This window comes from Gasterosteus aculeatus, chromosome 5 (genome assembly GCF_964276395.1).
Source record: "Gasterosteus aculeatus chromosome 5, fGasAcu3.hap1.1, whole genome shotgun sequence".
Taxonomy (NCBI): domain Eukaryota; kingdom Metazoa; phylum Chordata; class Actinopteri; order Perciformes; family Gasterosteidae; genus Gasterosteus; species Gasterosteus aculeatus.
The window spans coordinates 10,175,315-10,199,305 of record NC_135692.1 but is presented as its reverse complement, the minus strand read 5'-3'; the positions used below and the strand labels follow the sequence as shown (position 1 = coordinate 10,199,305).

General features: G+C 46.7%; 6 protein-coding genes across 9 annotated transcripts; 3 read left to right on the top strand and 3 right to left on the bottom strand.

Annotated features, from left to right (window-relative positions):
• Window positions 1–964: 964 nt before the first annotated feature.
• lrrc59 (leucine rich repeat containing 59) lies at window positions 965–5,738 on the top strand. Of its 2 annotated transcripts, none has more exons than XM_040177405.2 (8): window positions 965–1,211; window positions 1,364–1,473; window positions 1,566–1,625; window positions 2,117–2,275; window positions 3,576–3,680; window positions 3,803–3,875; window positions 4,272–4,463; window positions 4,564–5,738. In XM_040177405.2, the coding sequence occupies exons 2-8, from the start codon at window positions 1,372–1,374 to the stop codon at window positions 4,845–4,847; spliced, it is 975 nt and encodes a 324-aa protein (XP_040033339.2). In that variant the 5' UTR covers window positions 965–1,211; window positions 1,364–1,371; the 3' UTR covers window positions 4,848–5,738. The 2 variants fall into 2 exon arrangements, with proteins under 2 accessions (XP_040033339.2, XP_040033340.2); XM_040177406.2 differs by having other exon boundaries at window positions 1,010–1,211; window positions 4,567–5,738.
• A 585-nt stretch (window positions 5,739–6,323) lies between these two features.
• On the bottom strand, window positions 6,324–8,427 carry nat9 (N-acetyltransferase 9). 2 transcript variants are annotated; one of them, XM_040177408.2, is made up of 6 exons: window positions 8,203–8,427; window positions 7,585–7,694; window positions 7,340–7,480; window positions 7,159–7,218; window positions 6,942–7,036; window positions 6,324–6,855 (listed from the first exon to the last, which is right to left on the bottom strand). In XM_040177408.2, exons 1-6 carry the CDS (start codon window positions 8,277–8,279, stop codon window positions 6,655–6,657), a joined length of 684 nt encoding a protein of 227 aa, XP_040033342.2. In that variant the 5' UTR covers window positions 8,280–8,427; the 3' UTR covers window positions 6,324–6,654. The 2 variants fall into 2 exon arrangements, with proteins under 2 accessions (XP_040033342.2, XP_040033343.2); XM_040177409.2 differs by having other exon boundaries at window positions 6,324–6,840; window positions 8,203–8,401.
• Window positions 8,428–8,744: 317 nt separating this feature from the next.
• syt15 (synaptotagmin XV) lies at window positions 8,745–12,534 on the bottom strand. The gene is made up of 8 exons (XM_078103295.1): window positions 11,903–12,534; window positions 11,623–11,815; window positions 11,331–11,464; window positions 10,931–11,223; window positions 10,681–10,848; window positions 9,637–9,745; window positions 9,325–9,507; window positions 8,745–9,235 (listed from the first exon to the last, which is right to left on the bottom strand). Exons 1-8 carry the CDS (start codon window positions 12,012–12,014, stop codon window positions 9,096–9,098), a joined length of 1,332 nt encoding a protein of 443 aa, XP_077959421.1. The 5' UTR covers window positions 12,015–12,534; the 3' UTR covers window positions 8,745–9,095.
• A 96-nt stretch (window positions 12,535–12,630) lies between these two features.
• On the top strand, window positions 12,631–15,879 carry LOC120819727 (uncharacterized). 2 transcript variants are annotated; one of them, XM_040177401.2, is made up of 2 exons: window positions 12,631–12,912; window positions 13,718–15,879. In XM_040177401.2, exon 2 carries the CDS (start codon window positions 13,733–13,735, stop codon window positions 15,740–15,742), a length of 2,010 nt encoding a protein of 669 aa, XP_040033335.2. In that variant the 5' UTR covers window positions 12,631–12,912; window positions 13,718–13,732; the 3' UTR covers window positions 15,743–15,879. The 2 variants fall into 2 exon arrangements, with proteins under 2 accessions (XP_040033335.2, XP_040033337.2); XM_040177403.2 differs by having other exon boundaries at window positions 12,642–12,896.
• Window positions 15,880–17,138: 1,259 nt separating this feature from the next.
• Window positions 17,139–19,608, top strand: LOC120819730 (chymotrypsin-like elastase family member 2A). The gene is made up of 6 exons (XM_040177407.2): window positions 17,139–17,498; window positions 17,625–17,734; window positions 18,362–18,456; window positions 18,535–18,815; window positions 18,923–19,086; window positions 19,174–19,608. Exons 1-6 carry the CDS (start codon window positions 17,363–17,365, stop codon window positions 19,351–19,353), a joined length of 966 nt encoding a protein of 321 aa, XP_040033341.1. The 5' UTR covers window positions 17,139–17,362; the 3' UTR covers window positions 19,354–19,608.
• Window positions 19,609–19,612: 4 nt separating this feature from the next.
• Window positions 19,613–22,639, bottom strand: timm23a (translocase of inner mitochondrial membrane 23 homolog a (yeast)). Its single transcript, XM_040177410.2, has 7 exons — window positions 22,207–22,639; window positions 22,053–22,111; window positions 21,870–21,963; window positions 21,458–21,542; window positions 21,309–21,367; window positions 21,110–21,220; window positions 19,613–20,400 (listed from the first exon to the last, which is right to left on the bottom strand). Exons 1-7 carry the CDS (start codon window positions 22,310–22,312, stop codon window positions 20,282–20,284), a joined length of 633 nt encoding a protein of 210 aa, XP_040033344.1. The 5' UTR covers window positions 22,313–22,639; the 3' UTR covers window positions 19,613–20,281.
• Window positions 22,640–23,991: the final 1,352 nt, after the last annotated feature.

Sequence of the window (23,991 nt, the reverse complement as noted above, 5' to 3'; positions counted from 1 at the left end):
TACCATCCAAGAAGCAGTCACGTCACCAACCAACTCATTTTCACAACACACAAGTTGCATAATCAGCTGCTGGTGGTGGATTCTGTTTTGCTTCAGGCGCATCCAGGTTAACATCCCCGATTCTTTATTACCCCCCAAATCACAAACAAGTGCCTGTCTATTGGCCAACCATGTTGGAGGAATTGTAAATGTGAACCACTCCAATGTTGTTAGGCTTTTTCCAGAAATTATTGAATTCTGGGAAAATGTTCATACCACCATTGTCAGAATCCTGGGCTATGACGTACCTAATTCATGTGTGTTTCTTTACCTCGGTAATATTACAGGAGATGAGGTGTTAAGAGAAGACAGGTATCTGTTGAAAATCCTTCTAACAGCCAGCAAAAAGGTCATTACAAAGAGATGGAAAAGGACGGAACCACCAACAATAGAGGCATGGATGAAGATGACTGAACTATACAATATGGATATATATGTGTGTATATCCTGTCGGTGTTGAAAATGCAAAAATAAAGTGGTAAAAAAAAGGTGACATGAGCTGATTCAGTTGTTCATTTTGGAGTTTCCAGTTAAGTAACATGATTGCTTTATCTATTTTTGCAATCATCAACTTTGATCTCACTCTTATTGAAAAGGACCATTGAAATGTCAAAATACAAAGATGGCCTTCCGCAAAAAATAAAGCTGACCACCTGGTGGCGGTATCAAGAAACAGCCGGAGGATGCTGAGGGTAATGTAGGATGTCCTACAATCCTTGTGCTGATTAGCAGAGATAACATGTGTCCAGCGGCGGGCTGCTGATGGGAGAGCCGTGAAAATCTTAATTCAGGAAGATTTACAGAGAAAATATGTTAGACATACAAGGAATCTGACATGGCGGTTGGTGCATAACATTGGACAGTAAGACAGTGAGACAATGGACAACAAGACAAATAACAAGAAAATGGGATGTGTCCTGCGGGCTGGGATGTGTCCTGCAGGCTGTAATGTGTCCTCCGGTCCTGCAGGTGGCGCTGTTCGCTTCCAGCGTCTCCGCGCTGACGTTTAACCGGTGACGTGGATTTTCATTGAGGCAGTCGATGCTGCCCCCTCACCCCAAAATTACACTCATATCGCGGAGGTTTGCACGTAACTTTCTCCCCACGTCGCGAAGTTGGGACCGCTAGTTTGTCGCACCCCGGACGCCGTTTTGTCCCCGCTGTAATAACAGGTGAGCAAATGGCGTGAGGCGTAAACGCGAGAGGAGGTTTCCGCTGGTCCAAAGTAGCAGCACGACCAACTGTTACGGTGCGTTTCAAATGCCTCGTTGTCGGGCTTTATTTGTCGCATTAAATCCACGGCGTGTTTCCTCTCTGGCTACAGACCCCAGGATGAGTAAAAACAGCAAAGTGTTGAACCTGAAGGATAAAATCTGCGGGAATGAGGTGGACCTGAGTCTGTGTGACGTCACCGAGGTGCCCGTCAGAGAGCTGGTGAGCCAATTTAAAGCTATTTAAGCAAATGTACATTTACTGCAATGAAACTGTGAAACAATGAAACTGACCTACGTGATGGTTTATAACAGGCTCTTTTCACCAAAGCAACTGTTGTGGACTTGTCTTGCAACAACATCACCTCCCTTCCTGTAAGTACAAACATTCTGCAACATTTCATTGCATCATCCAGTTTTAAGGATCTTTAGAGGCCCCAAGACGCAAATGTATCCGGACAAAAGTCAAGAGAACACATAATAAATAAATGAATGTGTTTCTATAAATAACATGAAATGGATGTTACTTGTCCATCCCAGAAGAATAATTTGTCTTTGTGGAGTTTTCTTTGTTTGAATCTAGAGCATAAAGGCTGAGGCTTTTGTATATTTTAAAACCCGTGTGACACTAATTTGTGAGGTGGTATTTGGAAGGCACTCATACGCGACTTGACCAATCATTTTTTCCTTCAATAATTGGTTTCTGACCTCTTAGTCTAGCAGACTTTGGGATTCGAAGGTTATATCATATATATATATATACACACACTCTGTTCTTGACCCGCAGCTTTTGCCTAAATGTAAACTGCACCTGTATTTACCACAACTGACCCTAATGGGGTTTTGGCTCCGTTTTCTACTTGCAGCCAGAGTTCTGCAACCTGACCCACCTGGTGAAGGTGGATCTGAGTAAAAACCAGTTGACCTGTCTGCCAGATGACCTGGGGAACCTGACCAGCCTTCAACACCTGGACCTGTACAACAACAAGCTGACTGTCCTGCCTGTCAGCTTCTCTCAGCTCAGGGTGGGTGCCGGACACGAGCACTGCTCGCTCATGTTACCTTTTATATTTACTGATCCTGCAACATAAAGCCACAAACGTCGATGCCTGTCGAATCAAGAGTGATGCTATTAGGTGTTTATTCTTCAGTCAGACAATAGAGGTGATCTAATAGAGCTGATTTAGTCATTCAAACACATTTTGGTGCAGTATAAATTTTTTTGAATCCTTTTGATTGTGAAGTTCACAATCATTAACAAAACTGGTAATCTGCTGTCCCGCTTTGAATGAGGTCACCCACTGTTTTCTATCCCTTGTTCTAAAAAATGAAAGTTTTAATTGAAAGTCGGCCTTTTTTGTGGCCAGTCTGTTGCTGATGTCCTTGTTTTTTTTAAATAAATACACAACAGATGGATGATTTTGATAAGCTTATTGAATTTATTTAGAGAGTAAGATGAGAAGGCTATATTATATAATATATATATTATATAGTTTAATGATACATGTGTATATATATTTACACACATATATCATAAATTAGATTACCATAACATTTGAAGTACTTTCTCATTGAATTAAGAACTCAAGTACAAAATCAGAATTTCTGAGCAATTTCAGGAATCAGGAAACATTTATTAGCCAAAATATGTCAAACATACAAGGAATTTGTCTTGGCGATTAGTGCGCGACAGTAGACAGACAAGACAACAGTGCACAAGTAATAAAATAAAGTGGAATGAAATGCTAATGCAATGGGTTAGTAGAATAAGGTTAAGGCTATGGGTTAGTATAAAACAAGGGAATAAAGTTAAAAAAAATTAAATATTCAAAAGTAAAAAAGAAAAATATTAAGCATAAAGTGCACTAACAAACAAGTAACAGACAAGAGACAAAGTGACAAGTGACAAAGTGATGAATTGCAGTTAAAGGGACATGTGCAGTGTGAAGGGGAGTGACCGGTGGAGTGTTATAGTCAGGCAGTGGGGGACCGGGCTCTGTTGATGAGCCCGACTGCCGCCGGGAAGAAACTGTTCGTGTGGCGGGAGGTCTTAGTCCTGATGGACCTCAGCCTCCTGCCAGATGGAAGGGGCACAAACAGTTTTTGTCCGGGGTGAGAGGGGTCGGCCGCGATCTTTTTAGCTCGCTTCAGAGACCTGGAAGCGAACAAGTCCTCCAGGGACAGATTGCAGCCGATCTCCCTGAGTTAATCATTTAACCGCGTATCACAATATGCGATTTTATCACAATGTGATCATATTCAGAAACAATAAATGTTATTGAACTATTTTCCAGCTCTAACTGATAGCATGATGTTTGTCCTCAGAGTCTGAAGTGGTTGGATCTGAAGGACAACCCGCTGGAGGCCGACCTGGCCAAGGCAGCAGGAGACTGTCTGGATGAGAAGCAGTGCAAACAGTGTGCCGCCCAGGTCAGCGCCTTTTGCTTTGGATACATCGCTCTTGAAACTTTCAGGCCAACTAAGCCCCTTATAAAATAAACATTTGAACTGAAGATTGAAAGAGGAATGACTAGGAGTTTTTTTTTTCCCAGGTTCTGCAGCACATGAGAGGTCTTCACGAAGAGGTTGATCGCGCCCGAGTGAAACGCCTTTTAAGGGAAAAAGGTCAGAATCCTTCTTTTCTTTTATTTTCGGCCTCCGAATAAATTCCTCAGATTAATTTCCTTTTACTCAAAAGGGATAGAAATCAGTCCACAATTATTTTAAGGCGCATTTGTGAAAGCTGGCATTGAATGTTTGGTCAGATTCTAAGTTTTGCTTTTATATTCATTAATCAGCTAGTTTTTGATGAAATAAAACGACATTTAACATGTAATTGTTTACACAAGCTGCTCCAAACCTAAACCTTCTTGAGAAAAAAAGGAAAAAAGAAACCAGGCTCTGCTATAAAAAGTTATATTCATGTTTTGGAAGTACAGGGAATAATCGAATAGTATGTTAATCACATTCATGTGGCGCATGACGGCGCAGTCGTAGTGATCATTCCACTTCCACCATCAGAGCTGGAGAGGAAGAGGGAGGTGAAGCAGAGGGAGCGGGAGGCCAGAGAGAAGGAGGCTCGTAAACGGGAGAAGGTGGCGGAGAAGGAGAAGAGGAGGAAGGAGTACAACGCCCAGATGGCTGCCGCTGCCGCGAGAGAACAGCAGAAGAAGAAGAGCGAGGAGATGAAGAAAAAGAACGGACAGGCAGCAGGTACGGCTGTGCGAATTCTTCTCCCGCACTAATACTTGAAATTACCTCCGAATAACCTTTCGGAGTCATTCTCAAATCTCCACCTCTCGCGTTCTCTCAGCAGATAAGAAGGCCGCCGCGGCGACGAGGCCCAAGCCTCAACGCTCGCTCCTCGGCCTGATGTTCAAGCTGCTCCTCCTGCTGCTACTGGGACTGGCAGGAGTGGCCGCCGCCTGCAAGCTGACCGACCTGCAGAAGGAGGCCGTGTGCGTGCCCGTCAACGTCGCCGTGGACGACGGCTTTTCCTGGGCCAAACGGCAGGAGGCCGTGGTCAGACAGCTGTTGCAAAATCTGTCGTCTGCGGCGAAGGAGTTTATCGAATCCACACAAGCGTCCAAGAACTAAACGACCATCTGCCGCCGTCAACTTCCAGAGCTGCAGGTTTTTTCACTCCCACCTGGGATTTCTTTTTTTTTTCCTTTCTTTTTTTAAAGCTGATGTCATGAATATCATTAAGATGGACACCCTGCATCGCCTGGCGCCGTTTCCGGTGGCGGGAGGTGGAACGTCCGTACGGATAGACAGAGGTGGAAAGACCTTCTTAAATTCCTATGGAATTGTTTGTCTGTTTAAATGAAAAAGAACGAGTAATCTTCTTGGATGTCTCCCCCTCAGACATGGTTTGTTCAGGTGCGTTGCATCCAGCGTGGGTCGTGTTTGAGAGATGCGTCCGGCGGCCCTTTCTGTGCTGCACTGCAGTGTCGAGTCACGTGTGAGCTGGCGGTCAGAGTTGTGCATAAGCCGGCGTCGGCTGTGGCAGTCTGAGCATGTGGGGACGTGGAGGCCGGCCGTCTGTGGCCTCCTGTCTTTATAGTCTTAAATCAATCAAACCAGCTCGATCTCACAGCTTAGATCTGTAACGTTTAACAGTAACATTTCATTCAATATCAGCTAACTTCCAGCAGTCCCGAAATGCCAAAGATGTGATTGAGGTGATTTAGAAAAAGTGAAAATGTCCAGCTGACTGAAATAATAATTTAGTCTGTTTATCAGACGATCGATTAATCAACTTATTGTTTTTTAAATTGTATGTAACGTACACCCTGCTGAGATACTGTATAGATTGGATATGCATTGAGAAAAATCTGTGTCATGTGTTGACTGTAACAATGATATTTAAACCCAAATGTGCCATTAAGCAACTTTACCACAACAATATTTCCTAATTCTCGTTCGTCTTCGTTGATCTCAAACATTGCGTTAATAAATGGCTACGCACTGCGAGGAACGCTTGAACATTTGGTCTGTTTTTGTGACAAAAGAATGGTGGCAAGTTAGGTTATAACGTGTCAAGATTTACCGATTGTGACATTTTGTGTTCCCTTCTTGTGCACTTCTATCTTTACAGAGAGCAGCCGACGTCCTGCTCCAGTAGTTAATCAACTGTAAACATAAATTTACTTATTCAACACCAAACAGGAGAATTGTCTGAGGGACGATGGTCATTTCAACATCAACTCACCTAATTCGCTCTCCGATCTGTAGGGGCGGGTTCATCATTAAATAAATGGGGGGGGGGGGGGAAGTGTACCTTTTTTTTTTTTTAAAGAAACTGACCTACATGCTGGATGCCCCCTAACAATTTTTATATATATATAATCTCTCTCTTTAAATTACTGGACTGCAATTGGAGGGAACACTGCGGTTTGGGTATAACGCTTCCAACGACCAGCCTTTCAGTTTTCAAGGAGTCATTTGAGAAATGCTGCACACGGATGTGGCAATTAGGAGGAACACGAGACCTTTAATGCGTTTGTTGCGATGTGAGAGATGTTCACTCCGATTAGGCCTCAGTTGTGATGTACCATTAAATGGAAATGCTTCCGATACCTCCATTATTTATTTAGCACTTACACGTTTTAGTCAACGTCGTTCAACGAGCTCTCGTATGGAAAATAAGTGATACTACTGAAATGGAAAAGAAAAAATTCCAAGTACAACTTTTACAAGGTCCTGATCAGCACCGACCGCAACAACCTTTTTGCGGGGGAGGAACAGGAAGCCGGGCCGGCCCACCCGGCATCACCACCCCCTCACATCGACGCTCTGGAGGCGGAACCAGGGCGAGTCTTGTGAAGCGCTTTCCCAGAACCGTCTCACATTCGGGAGTATCTCAAACACTACCAGAAAACACACAAACACACGCTGGTTTTCAGCTAAGAGAAGGAGGCTCTGCGCCGCAGCTGGAAGTCTTCTGTGCTCCTCGCCGTGAGACGTGTCCCCGCCTGCCGCTGCGTGTCTGTCCGTAGTCTCGCTCCTCCACGTGGGCAAAGTCCTCCAGCAGCGTCGCCCGGACGGACTCGTCCACCGTCGCCCGGAGGGTCACCTCTCTGAACACCTGGCACACGGACACCTGTAACCGGGTTACACTCACTCGCCGAGCGGCCGCCGGTCCAGTCTCACGTCCGCCCCCCCCCCCCCCCCCCCCGGTCTTCTCACCTCCTGGAAGTGGAGTTTCTTGAACATGGCGATGCTGACCTTGTTGTTCAGCCCAATTTTCGCCTCAAATTTCTGGACCCCGAGCTTGGCGACTCCTGGTGGAAGACGAGACCGCCGTCACTCCCGATTTGCAAAGAGGTCAGAAACTCGTTAAATCGACACAACCTGCCATGTTTAGTCCATGTGTCTGGTGAACCGATGGTATTGAAATGCTCACCGTAGCTCATCATCATGCGCGTCACCTCCTTCCCGATGCCTTTGCCACGGTGACCGGGCTCTGCTCAAAAGAAGAAACGTCATTAGCTTGAAGGGAGGAAACATACGAATAGCTGCGGTGTTGAAACGGAGAGATACATGTAATAATGAGAGCACGGGTTGATTCTGGAGGAAGCTTTCACCTGCTATCATGATCTCCAGCTCGGCCAGGGTCAGGTCCGTGGGGTCCGTCAGAAAGATGTTGACATCTCCCACCATGCACTGCTCCTCGTCCACACGGCTGTCTGCCCAACGCTGCTTATCCAAGATGATGAAAGTGCACTCTGGAATGAAGACAGATTACGGGCAAAAGCATTATTTTTGTTAAATTCATGTGGTCGCTTTAAACAGGACCGAAAGAGCTCGTGACAGGAAGTCGACCGCTTACTGTCGTCGTCTTCCCTCCAGCTCCTCTGCATGTCGTACTCCTGTTCCAGGGTCAGCGGCTCGGAGGCGGTCAGCTGCTGCAGCTCAGGAGACTTCATCCACTCGTGATACCTGAAACGGATTAAATTTTTTTTTTAAAACACAGGAGGCGTTAGTCATCGATGTGACAACTGAGACGGCTCTTGATGTGTCAGGTATACCTTAAGAATGATTTGGATCTGAATAGTCAGACTTCAGATATGCAGGCTAACGGAATGGTGGATGCCCTTTTTATTTATTTGTTTATTTCATTTTCACTAATCCAGTTTTGGAAAAATAAAGTAAAATCTTGTGTTCTGGATCTAAAAATCCATTTCACGGTAAAATCAAATATCAAAGTACAGATACAGAATTTACCAAAAATGTAAGTACTGATTATGCAGAATGACCCAATTAAGAATAGTTATATAAATAGACATCGTTAGATTACAATTAGTAAATTTAATCCCTTCGAAAACGCTGAACTCTGCAGTGTGGCTAAACCTATATTACAAGATTGTCACTTAGTTGATTAATATTTAGTTTTAATCATCTCAATCAAAATAATGAATGAATAGACATCGATCAGAGTTGGTGTTACCTGGGCACGTGCTCTGCGTTGTAAGGGACCAACACGACTTTGTTGCCCTCCAGCAAAGTGTTCTCATTAATCTTCATGGTGTTAAAACCAGATCAAACCCAGAAAAAAAGACATTCTAATCATCTCCACGTCCACGATGTCGACTTCTTGTCTTTCACTTCCGCTTCAACACTCGGCGGCTTCAACTGCGGCTGCGCACAATGATGTAAGAGAAGAAGTCGCCACCTAGCGGACACCAAGAGGTACCTTTCATGAGTGTGTGCCTGTAATCAGGGTTAAAAAGGTATTGAGAATTTATCATTTCTGTAATTACGCGCTAAAGTTGTAAGATTCATGTGATTCATGTTTACTTTTATTTTTTTACATAACATTTTGACCGTTTCAAGACATTTGCAGGCTTATTTTTTCACTTTAAAAAACAAAACGTTTTTTAAACCTAATATATTTGACTTTCTTCGAACAAAAATAGAAGAAACGCATCAACAAAATTGTAAAGGGAATTTAACAATCAGCAATGACGACGCTGAATAAGAAAAAGTATTGATAAAATCACGGTAACTTTATTACATCTAAATTTATTTACAAAATTATACACATTTTAATGAAACATACTACGAAATGTTGAGGTGTTAAATATGAACTATCCACTTTTAAGTTGCAAAATATCTAATTAGTGATTGCCAAATAGAGTCGAAAAAGAAAAAGTCAAATCAAGAAATAAAGATTATAAGCTGTAGAAAGGTTCAAGTATGATTCAGGTGAGGGTGATTAATAAAAGATCTGTTTGTAGATTAAGGATGACAATTAAATTGTCTTTAAAAAATGGGTTAAAGTTGCTTCCAAAGTGACTTTGTACCCATTCAGTTCCCCTTCAACACAGCGTTGGCATGTGTTTAAGTAGCTCTGCCCAGTCCGTGCCACAGTTCAACAGCCTCCTGTGGCGTGTTGACCATGTCCATCCAGTGCTGCAGCTGTTGGCCCCTGGCGTACATGAAGGGCCCCAACACCAGCACTCCCAGCAGGGCCGGGGGCTCTGGGAGAACAACAAGTACGAAGCAGAGGGTGAATACACAGCCGATCATGTTGCAGGACATCAGATGCACCGCAAGTTCACTCCTTCACCTGAGGGGACGACGTTTGGCTGCTGCAGCTCGAATCTCAGACAGGCCTCGTCCAGGTGCTGCGAGCGCAGTTTGAAGGTCACCCTGTGGTGGAAGGTGGGGTCGTTTTGACTTTTCACCACGCAGCTGCGCTTCATCTTCACCACCTGAGTGTGTATCTGTAAGCTCGCCTGGACACACACACCTGGGGAAATGTGTAGATGCAGTTACCCGGGCGACTCAACATAGGCTTAAGCAGATTTGGTTCTGTATTTTCAAACACATGAAGGTGTCAGCAGTGCAGCTATTGCCTCTTTTAACCTGAAACACTCACCTGCATCGGTGAGCAGCTGCAGCCCTCGAGCCCTCAGAACGACCACGTAGAGGCGCTGCACAGACGGACTGTAGCTGAGGGAGATCTGCACGTCACCCAGCTCTGAACACTAGAGGATTAGAGCGGACGAAGCGATTGTAATTTTGTGCAGGTGCATGTATTCTGTGTGTACCGGTCAGTGGTGGGGGACGTATTCAGATCCTTTACTTCAGTAAAAGTGCAAACACAACACTGTAAAATTAAACACACAATTTTCTTGACAATATAGAACACATTATAACACAAACGCCTTAATTCTTGATGGCATTCTTTCAACAAGGTCTTGAAAACATTCCACATCTGTTGACTGTGGAGGCCATTGGAGTATAGTGAACTCATTATGTTCAAGAAACCAGTTTAAGATGATATGAGCTTTGAGACATGGTGCTTTATCCTGCTGGAAGTGGCCATCAGAAGATGGTACAAGGTGGTCCTAAGGGGATGGACTGGTCAGCAACAAGACTCAGGAAGGCTGCAACATTTAAACAATGCACAATTGGTACTAAGAGGCCCAAAGAAAATATCCCCCACACCATTACATTACCATTACAGCCTGAACCGTTCGTACAAGGCCGGAGGGATCCATGCTTTCATGTTTACCCTAAATTCTGACCCGAGCACCTGAATGTCACAGCTGAAACTTTTTTCCAATCATCTATCGTCCAATCTTGGTGAGCCTGTGCAAATCGTAGTCCGACAGGGAGGCACCCGGTGTGGTCTTCTGCTGCTGCAGCCCATCTTCTCCATGGTTCCACGTGTTGTGCGTTCAGAGATGGTGTTCTGCAGTCCTCGGTTGTATCGTTGCTTATCACCTTGCTATCATCTCTAACCGGTCAACCATCAACAAGGCATTTTCGTCCACACAACTGCCGCTCACTAGAGATTTTCTCTTTTTGGGACCATTGTCTGCAAACCCTAGAGATGGTTGTTGTGTGAGAATCCCCAGTTCACTACTCAAAAAGAGCCCCTGATTCAAAGTACTTCACTACATTGCACGGATGGTACCTGTACGTGGTCCTCTGTCTCCAGGTCCCTCCACAGCACCCTGCCGGCCTGCCCGAGCTCCCCCTCCAGAGGAACCAGCGCCCTGCCCACCACGTGGCGTTTGCCGTCCTGCCCCACGCTCAGCACACACACGCTCAGGGTGCTGCGGGGCACGCACACGCACGACACCTGCGGAGTGACAACCACGGGGGAAGCGCGTGAGATACGGATCGCTCTTTTGTTTTCTCCGTCGTTCAGTCCGTCTCCTCGCCTGGAAAACGAAGCGGTCGCTGAACTCGGGGTCGGGCCCCGTGCCCCGGGCCTTGGCCTGGCGGGGCCGCCGGTCGTCAGGGAGACGCCGCAGCTCCACCAGCGTCACGTTGCCGTGGAAACGGGGAGGGAGGTTACCGAGGCGGAGCAAGGAGACCGCGAGCTGCTCGCTGCGGTGCCGGTACTCCACGGAGAAGCAGAGACGGGTGGCCATGCCGGGAGGTGGTGCCACCACCTCGTTGAGAGGAGGGAGAGAGTAGAGGCCGGCCAGCACCGTCCCCACCGGGTACCATCCTAACAACACAGAAGGCCCCAGAATGACCCTTCAATTTACAATGCCAATGACGTTCATTTAAAAAGGACTGAACCCATCTAGTCACGTGGAGGCAGCGATGACCTACTGCTTACTGAGAGCGACCCACGATGAGCTAGAATGTCTCTCTGGGTCTCCATCCCCGCCTCCTCTTCATTTTTCAGGTCACCTTGGTTTTGTGTGGTGAAGCGAGGAGGAACCGTGAAGGGGATCTCACGGAGCCTTTAACACACACACACATACACACTTATGTAAAGTTGGACTTAAAGGTTGTCCTGCATGTCCTGTTATGTCATATGTTATATGGATAACTGGGAAAGAAAAAGCAAAAAACTTGGTAATATGTAGGACTATGTGCAGGTTTATCTCAAGGTACTAACGTGGGCAAAGAGTCCTGAGACACCAGGATCACCGGAGCAGAGCAGGCTGGTACTGAAGGCGCTGAAGGGAGCAGCTCCTCATACTGACTGCGAGCCTTCATCCTCTTACTCCTCCACAGATAATACACGATCAGACCGAGCAGCAGCAGCAGGAGAACCACAGACAAACCAACGGCCAGCACTAACACCCGATCTGAAGAGAGAAAAAAAAACACATTAACGGGTAAATTAAGCCCAGAGTTCTCTCAAATATACCGATGAAGTGCAGCTGACCACTGACCTGCCATGAGTACTCCTCTGCCTGAGCGTCTGAAGCTTCTTTTCAGCGGGCTGTGAAGTGATGTCACCCTGCAGAGAGAGAGAGAGCGGCACAGCTGGAGGATTCTCACCATCTCATGTGGTTATCTGGCGGCTGCACTTTGAGGGGGAGAAGTAACTGGTGAAAACATGCATGAGTCAGTTATTGAAGTATTTTGTAATTATTAATTTATAAAACCATTACAAATAATATGAAGAAAACTTCCAAAATCCACATTTAGGTGATTATTTCCCTTCTTTGTCTTTTTGTATCTCTCTTAAATTCAAAAGTTACCGTTATATATTGCCAGTATTGCCTATCTAAACATAACATTTAAGAACACTTAAAGAATACAAAAATAACCATGTAGTCCTCTACTCAGGAAGTTTCATAGTACATTTTTTTACCCTATTGACCTGTAGTGTTTTCAAAATCTAAGTCATTTTATTAACACTTATAATGGTTAGTATTTATTTTCCTGATATCTTCCCGTCAACGACATTTTAACTATATATATATTAGATATAGAGGACCACATCATTCATTCAGAGAGGATAATATTAAATGGTCAACAAGCAACATGGCTGCTTCCACTTTCGACCTGAGCTTACCTCAGAATCAAAATGCTCATTAGCTTGTCACACACACACACACACAAACAGACTGTTCAGAGATTGGATGGAGGCTAATGGGATGACAGCTAATCCTCAGAGCTGAAGGCAGAGTAATGGCCCTCTCTCAGCTGCACACGCATATGTGCACGATAGATATCCTCATTTTTACTTCCATGCCAAACTCACATGAGGTCGTGCTACGAGAAAAGGGAAAGACGAGAGACATCAAGCGGAACCGAGTCACAGCAGCGTGCGCCTGAGGGTCGGAGGGCGCCTGGAAAATGAGTTTCTGAAGAAGCGAGGGAGGAAGAGTGGGAGGAATGACAGGAGGAAGTTGACCATATCTTTGATAGAACGAAAAGGTGTGAACTTAAAGGGGTAAGATGCTCATTGTTTTCATATATGTGGGTTAACTGCCTGCTTATTCTTTTAGTTAACATTATAAAAGGTATAAAAGTGGTTAAAATGACTGGGTCAGTTTGGGACGGAAGTGGATTTGACATTTTGGCTGTTGGTTTCAACATTAAGTAATTATATGTTTTAAATCCACTGAGTTAGAATATCCAATTTTAGTAAGTGAAGATGATTAGGGATATAAAATGAAAATAAAATTCATTCAATTCAAAATAAAATGATGCACAGCCTTTAGTTGTAACTTGTTATGATCTCTACTAATCATTCCTCCTGCCCCTGCATTTCTTAGTCTTCTGTTAACTCAAAGCCAAATGGTTACTTAAGCTGTCCCAATCAACCTACATTTTCTCTCAATAATCAATTAATCTGGATTGTGTAATCCCATTAGGGTAATCTGGGAGTGCCCGTCTTGAGGAGTCTCTGTGCGTTTGGACTTGTATTATTATCTTAGTGAGGACCAGTTTAAGTTTAACCTTTAGGGAGAGGAGATTTTTTGGGGGGCAGAGACATTGTGACCAGTCTTCATGTCTTTAAAGGCTCATTTGAGGGTTTAGGATTTGGTTTTAGGGTTCAGGCTATCAGAAAGTGTGAGGTTTGGAGTTAGGAAATGGTTGTGATGGTTGGGGAAAGGAGTACAAGTACAGAGATGTGGGCGTGAATGAAGAATGAGGAACCTGAAAGGAGTGAATATGTCGATGTTTTCGGTTGTAACGGTACAAACTAGCGACAGAAGGTTGAAAACGCTGACAAATTGGCGCGTTCTTTGCAGGCTGGTGTTGTTGCCATGGCGAGGCCCGGACGCCCCGTGTCTGAGAGCTACCAGCCCGCAGGCTGTTCCGTCAGCCAGTCCGCCTCTTACTCCAGCGAAGCCAAGGTCCTGGGACCGGAGGACGGCGACGACCACGCGCCCATTTTCTCCCTCTCTAAGAGCTACATGGATGTCGTCACGGCGACGGGGCCGACGCACAAGCGGGACTCGGCCTGTAGCCACGTGGACCTGAAGCGCAGCTCCAGCACCAACACGCACGCCGAGCGGAACTCGGTGACGCTGCAGCAGCTGCACCCTCACATGTGGCAGCACATCAACTCCACCCGGCGCCGCCAGTCGTCGCTCTCGGCCGAGAGCGCGGACGTGCACGTGCCTCCCGCCCTCAGCGAGCGGTGGATGGCCAACATGCATCGCTGGAGCGCGTGCAGCGGCACGCTGAGCCGCAGCAGCACTCCGGACACGGTTGTGTGGAGAGGCGGGACCTCGCGGCCCTCGAGTTTAACCCAGGAAACCCCTTGGTCTCCGGTGTCCAAAACGACCCCCTCGCCGACGACGCCCTCGCCCTTTACGTCCCCCTTACAGACGCCGACTCGACCACTGGAAGATCTTTTGACTTCTTCTTTTTCGACCCAAACGCTGAGGACACATCAGCAGGAAGTCTTCCCGAAGCCCTCTACACCGCTGTCACCCTCGCAGGCTCAACCCTCCTCACCTTCACCGCCGTACTCCCCCGATCACCTGCAGCTCACCGGCGCAGAGGATGAGGGCTTCCTGGACCACAACCATTATTGTTTTACATTCCCATCCCCGATCCCGTCGTCTGTTAGTTTAGCAGAAGCGGGTTTGCCATCAGATGCTGAATACCCGGTTGACGATAACGTGATGCAGGATCTCCGCAGTCCTGGGGGCTCGGGGCTACTGGGGGTTGGAGGAGAGAGAAGCCCGGACAACGTGTTAAATCATTCGGCGGCTACATCTCCAGAAGATGAAGAGGAATCGGGAAGAGGAGCCTCAGTCTGCCACCTCGAGCTGCCATGGCAGCCGGGCCCAAGCTGTCCGACGGGCCGCGGTTGGAAATCACCCCTGGTTTCTTCCCTGAGCGACTCGCTATTGGGGGACTGCTGCAGGTGCAACTTGAACACCAGAGAGGGCATCGTGAGGGCGCAGGTGTTGCGGGAGGCAGGTACAATGACTTCACAGCCGGAGCTGGTGGACGCGGCGGTGCAGACGATCTCCCCCGTCGCCTCCCTGTGGGTCCTCGGGAGAAAGATGCCCAACTCCAACATGGGCTCCCACTCCCTCCTAGGCTCGCCGCCCGGATCAAGGCTGAACCTTAAGTCCTCAGCGGGGTCAAACACCAACCTGGTGTCCCCGTCCCCTAGCATGTTCCCGATGAGCAGCTGCGACGAAGAGGCGAGGCAAGGAGACGACCCGGCGTGGGAAATCAACTCCGCCTCCTCGCAGGATCTGGAGAGGAGGCGGTCGTGTCTGAAGATAAAGATGGGCGAGGAGGGGGAGGTCATGGGGAGGAGGGGCAGCATGAAGCAGGTGCAGTGGGACGAGGACGGCATGACATGGGACGTTCACGGAGCCTCGCTGGACCCGGAGGTGCTGAGCACGGCCATACAGAAACATCTGGAGCTCCAGAGCAGCCCCCGCACGCCGCGACTTTCTTTGAAGAAGAACAAAGCGCCTAAGCCTCCTCTCATGGGGAACGTGGTGAAGGCAATTGCCCCGGATCTTCATTCGCCGGTGGCGATTGTCAATTCCACTTGCAAGGAGCGCGAGAACAAGGGGACACCAGAGGAGGACGGAGGGAAAAAGGAGGAAAGAACAAAAGCGGTTCGTAGAATAAGCCGAGCGGAGGCCGCGTATGTCAAAGAAGACGACGAGGTGTACGGAGGCGAAGGCACCACCAATCCTGAATCACCTTCTAGTGGGAGGGGACACAGCTGCAAAAAGGGTGTGATCAGGTCCCTGAAGAAGCCTGGCTGGTGTGGAGGCTCCCGAAGGGAAGATGACTGATTTAGGAGGCATATCATTAGCATTTTACCATCTCATTAATTTAAAGAATTACCTGCAAATTAGTCACTCTAACCCCAAAACCAACAGGAGGCAATACAGTTATTCATGAGGATGCTCAATAAAACCTTCTCATTTGGTTTGTGTATCTCTGTTTTGTTTAAGATAAGTTCAGAAATTAGAAATTCAGAAAGTAAACTTGTGATGTACATGAGCCTGATACTGGATTTTTTGGTATCCTGTTAACCTTCAAATCTTTAATAATTGAGACTAAATGACCTAACGTCTCTTGCACCGTCTTGTTACTTAACTGCTTCATTACATTTCAGAGGGGCCGAGGTCAATTTTACTCCACAGCATTATTCAAGTTATATTCAAGTACAAATTCAAAACAAAGTGTCAAATGACAAATATAACAGACTCAGCAGGGTATAAAAGTAAACAATTCCGCCTCGTCAGTCAGTGAAATTCTATTTAGACTTTCCATAATATCTATATTATATATATATATATATATATATATATATATATATATATATATATATATATTTTTTTTTTTTTTAATAGAACCATGTGAGAGTTACAATACTTTAAAATACTTTTTAAAATATAAGTACCTTTAAGTGAGCGCATTTTTGTTTATCATTAATCTTTAAACCTGAGATGATGTCTTCCTTCCAAAATAAGGGAAGAGCTGCGCGAAGCACATGTCAGGATTTACTCTAAAAACATTTACACACGGGAGGTGAATCAAGTTCAATGATGTTGTTGGAAAACACTGAACAAAGAAAAACCCACACTGAACCCCCCCCCCCCCCCCTCGCTCATCATCCCACACACTCGCTCAACTGTGGAAAACATACACAAAGTTGAGTTGCGTGTAAACTTGGTGAACTTGGTGACGTTGGAGCGTTCAGATGAGCGGGCACATTCTCCCTCTTTCACCACAAACTCACTAGTGGCTTCCACTGCAGTTCTTGTCATATTTTCACAGACGTGCTCGCAGTGGGGCATGAAGGTCACTGTTGCTGTTGTTATGTATCCTTATATTTTTCTGGTCTTGAAAGGGTCAACGGGTTAGGATTCTTTAAAATGCATCAGCCAAAGTCAGTCATAAGCCCTCTTAGTCGACTCCTCGGTCTCCCAGCTTTGATTGACAGGTGATAACCACAACAACGGTAACCCGCACACGCCATCCTTACCGGTTAAAACACACAGTAACAACATCTTTTCCACTGAGTCATGTTTACGCAGGACGACCTGTGGAAATGTGCGATATCACTGAGGTAGTTCATGTACAGGTCACTGTGTCACTGCTGTAAGTCACATGACGTGACGTGATGTTTGTGCACGGCGCTGTATCGCCTTTGTGGGCCGTGCACGTGGGTGTCCTGTGAGCACACTATACGTGTGCAAAAGTGCTGATGGGACTCCGCGAAATGGCCCTTTTCTCAGCTGCAGCTACGGGAGAACAATCCAGCGCTCTGCTTTTGTTGTGACACTAGTCATTGTGCGTGCTGCTGTGTGTGTGTGTGTGTTTACTGTATGTGTACATCTGCGTGCGATGGCTACCTGGTATAAATAGCGTGGGACGCGCGCCGACCTTTGATTCTGTGATCGACGATGGCCGTACCCGGACCTCCGCCGCTGCTCCTTCTCTCCCTGCTGCTGCCGCTGCTGTTGAGCAAGGCATCTCTTCCTGCAGCTGCATACACGCTCTCCCCCGAACAACAGCCGCAGCACAAGCTCCTCCAACTGGGTGAGAGCAGACAGCCACACACGCACAGACAGGCACGCACTCCTCACACATCCTTTAACGTTTTTTTTTATTATTTGAATGGTTTATTTGGTGTGTTTGAAGAGCTTCCTCTTGTTCTCCTCTCAGACTGGCCCGGAGAATGTGGCATGGCTCACTTCAAGCCCAACATGGTGGAGCGGATCGTGTCTGGGAACGAGGCCCGGCCTCACTCCTGGCCCTGGCAGGTCTCTCTGCAGGTACACTCGCCTTCGGTGTTCGGTTCAGTGGTGGGAGGACCTGAAGGGAATGCATGAAACTCCAATGCACTTAAACCCGGCAATTCGTATCCCCTCAAAGACGGGGACACTAACTCGCATAATTTTGTGTTGGTTGATGTATTCAATTAATACTTTTGTGTGCATCACCTCAGAATAGAGTGAAAAAAGCTCACAAGAGAGCCCACAGGCCAAGATGGCCAACTGTCTAGAACGACCAAAACAGAAAATACATTCACTTTAAACTTATGTAAAACAGCAGGTGATGTATTGACGACTAAACAGCTGTGACTTTTCGGTCAGTGTCCCTACGTCAGCAGCTCTAGTGCCCCAGTTGAGCCTTATCTTAGTTTTGATTGCATTCCGATTTAAACGTTTACATGAAATACCTTCACCTCACTGCGTACATGATTAGATATTAGATATAAACACACACCAAATATTTCTACAAGAACATCTACGAGCAAATGCACGTCAAAAAGAAACTTTGCAACTTTGAATTGTCATCCAATAGTTATACATTACGTAAGTACAGGATATGTGTACTTATGAGAAAGTGCTGTGCAAAGAATCTCAGTCATCTCTGAGCTGTCTGGTTGTTTCTCGTAGGTTCGTCCTCGAGGAAGTAAACATTACATCCACGTCTGTGGAGGAACTCTCATCCACAAGAACTGGGTCCTTACCGCTGCTCACTGCTTTCAGAAGTAAGAAAAGATGAGCTGAGAAGAAAATTTAGGTTTTGATTTTTCAAAATGCTTTAACAATTTTTTGGGCCCCATCAGGGGTAAAGCTGAGGACGCTGGGAGCTGGAGGATCGTCCTGGGGAAGCACCAGCTGAAGCGCTCAGAGAGGGCAGAGAGGATTTTCCCCGTGAAGAGAATCTACCGGCACGAGAACTTCCGTTACCCGGCTCACAGCGAGCTGGACTACGACATCGCCCTGGTGAAGGCCGCCGCAGACATCGTCCCTTCGAACTTCATCCGCTACGCCTGCCTGCCGCGCAAGCAGACCGGCCTCACTCCAGGACACTACTGCTGGGTCACAGGCTGGGGGGACACCCGGGGTGAGTGGAGGAGAGGGGTCGGAAGTGCCTCTGGGGGATCATGAATGTGTGTAAAAAAAAAAGGAAACGGCCTTAACACGGCGGCTGGAATTCTAATCACGTTTCAGGTGGGAAGGAGAACGTGTCCCTCGCAGAGGCCCTGAATCAAGCCCGCCTGCCCATCATTGACTTCAAGACCTGCCGGCAGAAGAAGTTCTGGGGCGACCGCGTCCGAGACTCCATGATCTGCGCCGGGTTCAGGGACACCGAGGGCCCGCCCGCCGCCTGCCAGGTAGGACTGACCTTTACAGTGTTGGAGGTAGAAGTGAGAAGGAAGTTTTACCTCACAACTCATCTCTTCCCCCCCCCCCCCCCCCAGGGCGACTCTGGTGGCCCTCTGCTGTGCCAGCAGGGGCAGGACCGCTGGGAGGTCCACGGCGTGGTGAGCTTCGGCCCGATCGGCTGCACCGTGGAGAACAAACCCAGCGTTTTCACCCGCACCGCCGCCTACATCCCCTGGATCGAGGCCACGCGCATCAGGGACTTCTTCCTGCACTGAGCGGGCGTCCGACCAGCGCCGACAGCAAACATGAACTCTGCTCCCAATTATATGTCCGACTGCTCTCCGTTTCTCCTCAAAGTCTCACTCGACAACTCCTTCACGTTCTTAATACACGCTCTGTTTAATGATTGTTCTATAAACACACCGTATTTTACGTCTGCACTACTGGGGGGTTTTCAAGCTGAAGAAAGTATCCACAACTCACGTCCTTTTACAGTCTAAATGTACTCAATAAAAACGGGTTAAAAGCAATATCTTTGTCAATATTTGTCATTTTTTAATATGAGTTCTTGATACATCTGGTTTGATGGAGCCACAAACAGCATTACAGTGATTCCCCACCTGTAAAGTAAAACAGAACCCGCCGCAGATACGCGTCAATAAATACGAGAGTAGAGCTGACCCAAAGGCTTAGTTCTTCGTTCGTGGATTGTAGTTGAAAATCTCTTCGCTCTCCTGCCAAAGTCCTTTGGTCCGAACTCAGGTACATTCACCTGGTGAGCCACACGCACCAGATGTCCTCTCACTGATTGGGTCATTGATTTGAAGACAAGCAAAGAAGACCAAGTCTCCCATAAACAATGATATAACAAACGACATCCTCACGGTGTCTTCTCGTTTCTGATCAGATGAGTGACAGGCCTCAGAGGGTAAAGACAAAAGGAAGAGGGGGGGGGGGGGGGGGGGGACAATCTTAATCTAGATGTCCAGGAGAATTTAGTCCAATCTTCTCCTTTCATTCAAGAGTAATCCTGGGAAAAGAAAGTGGCTGAAGGGGAGAACCAGCAAACTGGGAGCAGCCCCCCACACTTCCCTGAAAAGCACACGGCATTTGACCCCGCGTCTAATCCCTCTTAGCGCTGTGGTTAAAGGCTGCGTGACTGTTGGCTCTAATGCAGAAGCAGGTGACTCTGGGAGGGGGGGGTTAATAAAGCCGGGAGGATGAAGAGGAGCCTGTGAGGTGGTCCCAGTTGTTGTAGAGAGCGTAGGCACCAGACAAGGCTAAACCAGCCAGACCTCCTCGGGCTGCACCCCTCAGGCCACCTGCAAACACACAGTGGTGACAGAGCAGGTGTGAGGGAACATGAAGTAGACGAGCACTAGAACCATCGGCCCGACTTCAGGAAATCATTCATATTTAACTCAAGTATCACATGACTGGGGCTCAACAGAATGACTTCAGTGAGTGTAAGCTGCTTTATTAACCACGAAAAACAAGTGTGTGTTCCAGTAAACGTCTGCACATTCATTTTACCGCCGACTGAAATTTGTAGAAAAACTAGATCAATAAAATAAATATATAAAAGTGGTGAGAACATAATCTTGGTATCAGTGTTAGAAGTATTTACCTCACTACTCAAGGTCCTTGATGTCAAATCACTCACTTATTAGACAATAAATCAATGAGTTCAGCGACAGAAAAAAAGGTAAACTAAATGTATTGATCGAAAATGCCAAATAATCTTTAGTTTTCCGCTTTTCACTGGTGATAATACTGTAAAGCAGAAAGCTTTGGAAATGGTACAGTTGTTCAAACATTCATTTGAAGACGTAACTCGTGCCTCTACTGTTCAACATTTTACATGCCTTGTCCTTTAAGATTATTGATTAAGACGACAACTTGTGAAAACAAATATTTAAACAGGAGACATTTAAATGGACATGTCTTCTTCACCTCATTAAAAACACATCGTATGAAGTCAATAACCATATACACAGCAACGGAAGACATAAAAGCAGAAAATACACTCACTGCCTGATTTAAAGAGCATCCCAGTTAACGTCCCAGCAGCCACTGTGTTGATGTCGTCCTCTGCTCCTCTGGCCTTTTCTATCGCCACACCAAACACGCTGTACAACAAGGCTGCAGAGGCACGGAACGCAAAATCACCCACGAGATGAGAGAATTCACCAGTTAAGCTTGTTTTTTGTCTACATTACAACGGTCTTACCAACAGAGCCCAGAGAGTTGGCCCATGAAGCACCCTGTCTGGTCACCATGTTGAGGATCCTGGGGAGAGTAAGCTGACAGTTAGAGGACAGGTCACGTGATCCAGGTGTAATAACTGGGACAAATACTACGAACTGTCTCCATACTTACTGTACATTTCGAGGTTTTGACCAGCCCATGTCTCTGGTTTCTTTTAAGCTCATTCGGAGACCATTTGCAGCTCCTAACGCGGCTCCTGAAGTCAAAAGGAAGAGGCAGAGAGGCCGAGTGAGACATCGGGTTCACCGGTCGGCTATTTCAACAAAAACGATGTGACTTTTCAACATGTAATTCACAAACCACGAGACGTGATCTGCTGCTGTAACGACCTCCTCTTTCTGGGAAAGGTTTTTATATTTGGATACTGGCTAACCTGTACCAGCCTCATTTCCCCCTAAATGTTGACTCACTGTTACAGATTGGCAACAAGACAATTCGAACCAAACAGGTTACACGTCATAATAGGTGCAATTTAAGGAAATTGTGTGACAGTTTGATGGTGCTGGTGTTACTCGTCTCCTACCAGTCATGCAGGATCCTCCAATGGTGAAGAAAGCCAGTTCAAACCTCCCTCTGGTTTTACTGGCGCCGGTGGGTAGAATAAACTCATCCGTGTCCTGAAACAAAATATCAACAATAGATAAAAAAAAGACTCATTCATGTAACACCCACATACAGCGGACATGCTACTTCAGCTGTGTCTCACCTGCACCAGGTAACGCGGGTCGACATTGAGGTAAGGAGACAGAGGACTCATTCCGGTCACTGGAATGACATTTTACAGCATTAGATCGCTTCATATAGCGACAGCATTTAAGGTCACGAACAGCACAGCTGTGGACGCTAACGTGAACGCTTACGGGGGACACCGGCCAGCTCTGTGTTGGAGTATTCGGGTGCGCCGCCTCCAAAGAGACCGCCGATACCTCCCTTCATTCCTCCCGAGCCTTGCGAGCTGCCGTCCATGGCTGCAGGGGGTTCCGGACGGGTCACCTGGTGGAAACTGGATCCGCTAGCTGGCTAACGTTAGCAAGCGCTAGCTGTGACGCAATACCCAAAAGACAAGACAAGCTGACACGCGGACGAGCGGCCGGGGAGACCGAGACAAACGGACGTCGTCCCGTTAACGTGTACTTGAATCTTACGTCGAACGGGTAAAAACACGGGGTTTTCGTTACAGGCTAATGCGCTAGCTTCTCTTCGAAACCCTGACCTCCAGCAGCACGCTCTGCCGTAAAGCGGAACGTGACGCTGTCGTTACGTCAACACAAGCAATCACGACATGTCGGAAACGCTGTAAAGCATAAACATCAACTTAATCAATTTCGTGATTTGAAGACCATAACAAATGTGAGGGTGAAGAATAAAGCTTCAAAGCCGTTTCAATAATGTTTGTAATTCCTACGACATTACGGCACCGCAACAGATCTGGGATCTGTTTACTCAAGTGGTTTGAACCGCGCATGAATTTACGAAAAGCATGCACAAATCATTGACATATGTCAAGAACACTAAATTAAATAAAAATGAACAATATGATTGAATATCAAACACTTTGAAATAATACACGAATTACAAATACAATGGTGGATGTTCACATTAAAAGGTAAAGTATGATAGCTCTCCTGCAGTATTTAATATTTGATCCCATCCATCCATTATTATTTACTGTACATTGAGTGACTGACAACAAGACACGGGATGTTCAGCAGTTTGAATGTTTAATTTCCCCCCCAAAAAGTTTCTGTTGCGGTTTATACATCGGATGAAAATAGTTCCTCACAAGCTACACAGGGAGGCGTCAGAGAGCTGCTAACGGTCCTGGAGCTCCTCAGTCCTCTATCCAGTTGCTCCTGCTCTAATGGAATGATCTGGTTAGATTGGTTCTCAGGTCCTGAGAGATGCAAGTTGAATTAGACGGTTTTCGTCACTTGAAGTGCAGAGGTAGATCTGACTTAAATAAACCTTTCGGGCCTTAGGAAGAAGCATTTATCACCGTACAAACCTACAGGGTGCTCACGCATGATGCAAAAGGGAGACAAGACCTCACACACATGCACACATACACGCATGTCTATGCAGCGGGCCATCTGGTGCCAGTCAAAGGGACAGAGGCACTGAAGGAATTCAGTGTGTTGAATTTCACGAATAACAGAGCATCTTATTTGGATTCTGCCATTGTATGTGTGTATTCAGACGGGGCCAAGTGGAGCGATGAAGTTTGCCATTGTCGCCCAGTGTGGGTGTTTTCAGACTCCCTGGCATGATCTGTGAGTTAGTGTTCTCTGTGTTGCTGCCCAGTGTGCCCACTGTCTTCCCCACAATGCTCCATTCAGTCCTGGGCCTCTCTCTCTCTCTCTCTCTCTCTCTCTCTCTCTCTCTCTCTCTCTCTCTCTACCTATCTCTGTAACTCTGGTCACACACTCTCACACTAAGCTGCCACACATTTTGTTCCTTGGGCTAATCATCATCCCCATTGGGCTACAAACCAAATTTTCAGTTGTGGCATAAAATAGCCGTGATGTCATCTCTGTTATCGGTTTTCATCCGGTTTTCATCCTTCATTTCCTCTTTTCCTCTCCCCCCCCTCTCTCCCTCCCTCTCTCTCTCTCTCTCGCTCTCTCTCTCCCTCTCTCTTTCTTTCT

Bases quoted from the DNA above. Each gene is read 5' to 3' on its own strand.
- LOC120819727 (XM_040177401.2), top strand. From the start codon at position 13,733: ATGGCGAGGCCCGGACGCCCCGTGTCTGAGAGCTACCAGCCCGCAGGC.
- nat9 (XM_040177408.2), bottom strand. From the start codon at position 8,279: ATGAAGATTAATGAGAACACTTTGCTGGAGGGCAACAAAGTCGTGTTG. The intron at 7,695-8,202 runs GTAACACCAACT...AATCCGTTTCAG, and splicing joins AACGCAGAGCACGTGCCCAG to GTATCACGAGTGGATGAAGT. The intron at 6,856-6,941 runs GTGAGAAGACCG...ACCCGGTTACAG, and splicing joins AGAAACTCCACTTCCAGGAG to GTGTCCGTGTGCCAGGTGTT.
- timm23a (XM_040177410.2), bottom strand. From the start codon at position 22,312: ATGGACGGCAGCTCGCAAGGCTCGGGAGGAATGAAGGGAGGTATCGGC. The intron at 22,112-22,206 runs GTAAGCGTTCAC...ATGTCATTCCAG, and splicing joins AGAGCTGGCCGGTGTCCCCC to TGACCGGAATGAGTCCTCTG. The intron at 21,368-21,457 runs GTAAGTATGGAG...TACTCTCCCCAG, and splicing joins TCAAAACCTCGAAATGTACA to GATCCTCAACATGGTGACCA.
- syt15 (XM_078103295.1), bottom strand. From the start codon at position 12,014: ATGGTGAGAATCCTCCAGCTGTGCCGCTCTCTCTCTCTCTGCAGGGTG. The intron at 11,465-11,622 runs GTTAGTACCTTG...TGTGTGTTAAAG, and splicing joins TCTCAGGACTCTTTGCCCAC to GCTCCGTGAGATCCCCTTCA. The intron at 9,746-10,680 runs GTACCATCCGTG...CTAATCCTCTAG, and splicing joins AGACAGAGGACCACGTACAG to TGTTCAGAGCTGGGTGACGT.
- lrrc59 (XM_040177405.2), top strand. From the start codon at position 1,372: ATGAGTAAAAACAGCAAAGTGTTGAACCTGAAGGATAAAATCTGCGGG. The intron at 2,276-3,575 runs GTGGGTGCCGGA...GTTTGTCCTCAG, and splicing joins TCAGCTTCTCTCAGCTCAGG to AGTCTGAAGTGGTTGGATCT. The intron at 3,876-4,271 runs GTCAGAATCCTT...TTCCACCATCAG, and splicing joins ACGCCTTTTAAGGGAAAAAG to AGCTGGAGAGGAAGAGGGAG.
- LOC120819730 (XM_040177407.2), top strand. From the start codon at position 17,363: ATGGCCGTACCCGGACCTCCGCCGCTGCTCCTTCTCTCCCTGCTGCTG. The intron at 18,457-18,534 runs GTAAGAAAAGAT...GGGCCCCATCAG, and splicing joins GCTGCTCACTGCTTTCAGAA to GGGTAAAGCTGAGGACGCTG. The intron at 18,816-18,922 runs GTGAGTGGAGGA...ATCACGTTTCAG, and splicing joins AGGCTGGGGGGACACCCGGG to GTGGGAAGGAGAACGTGTCC.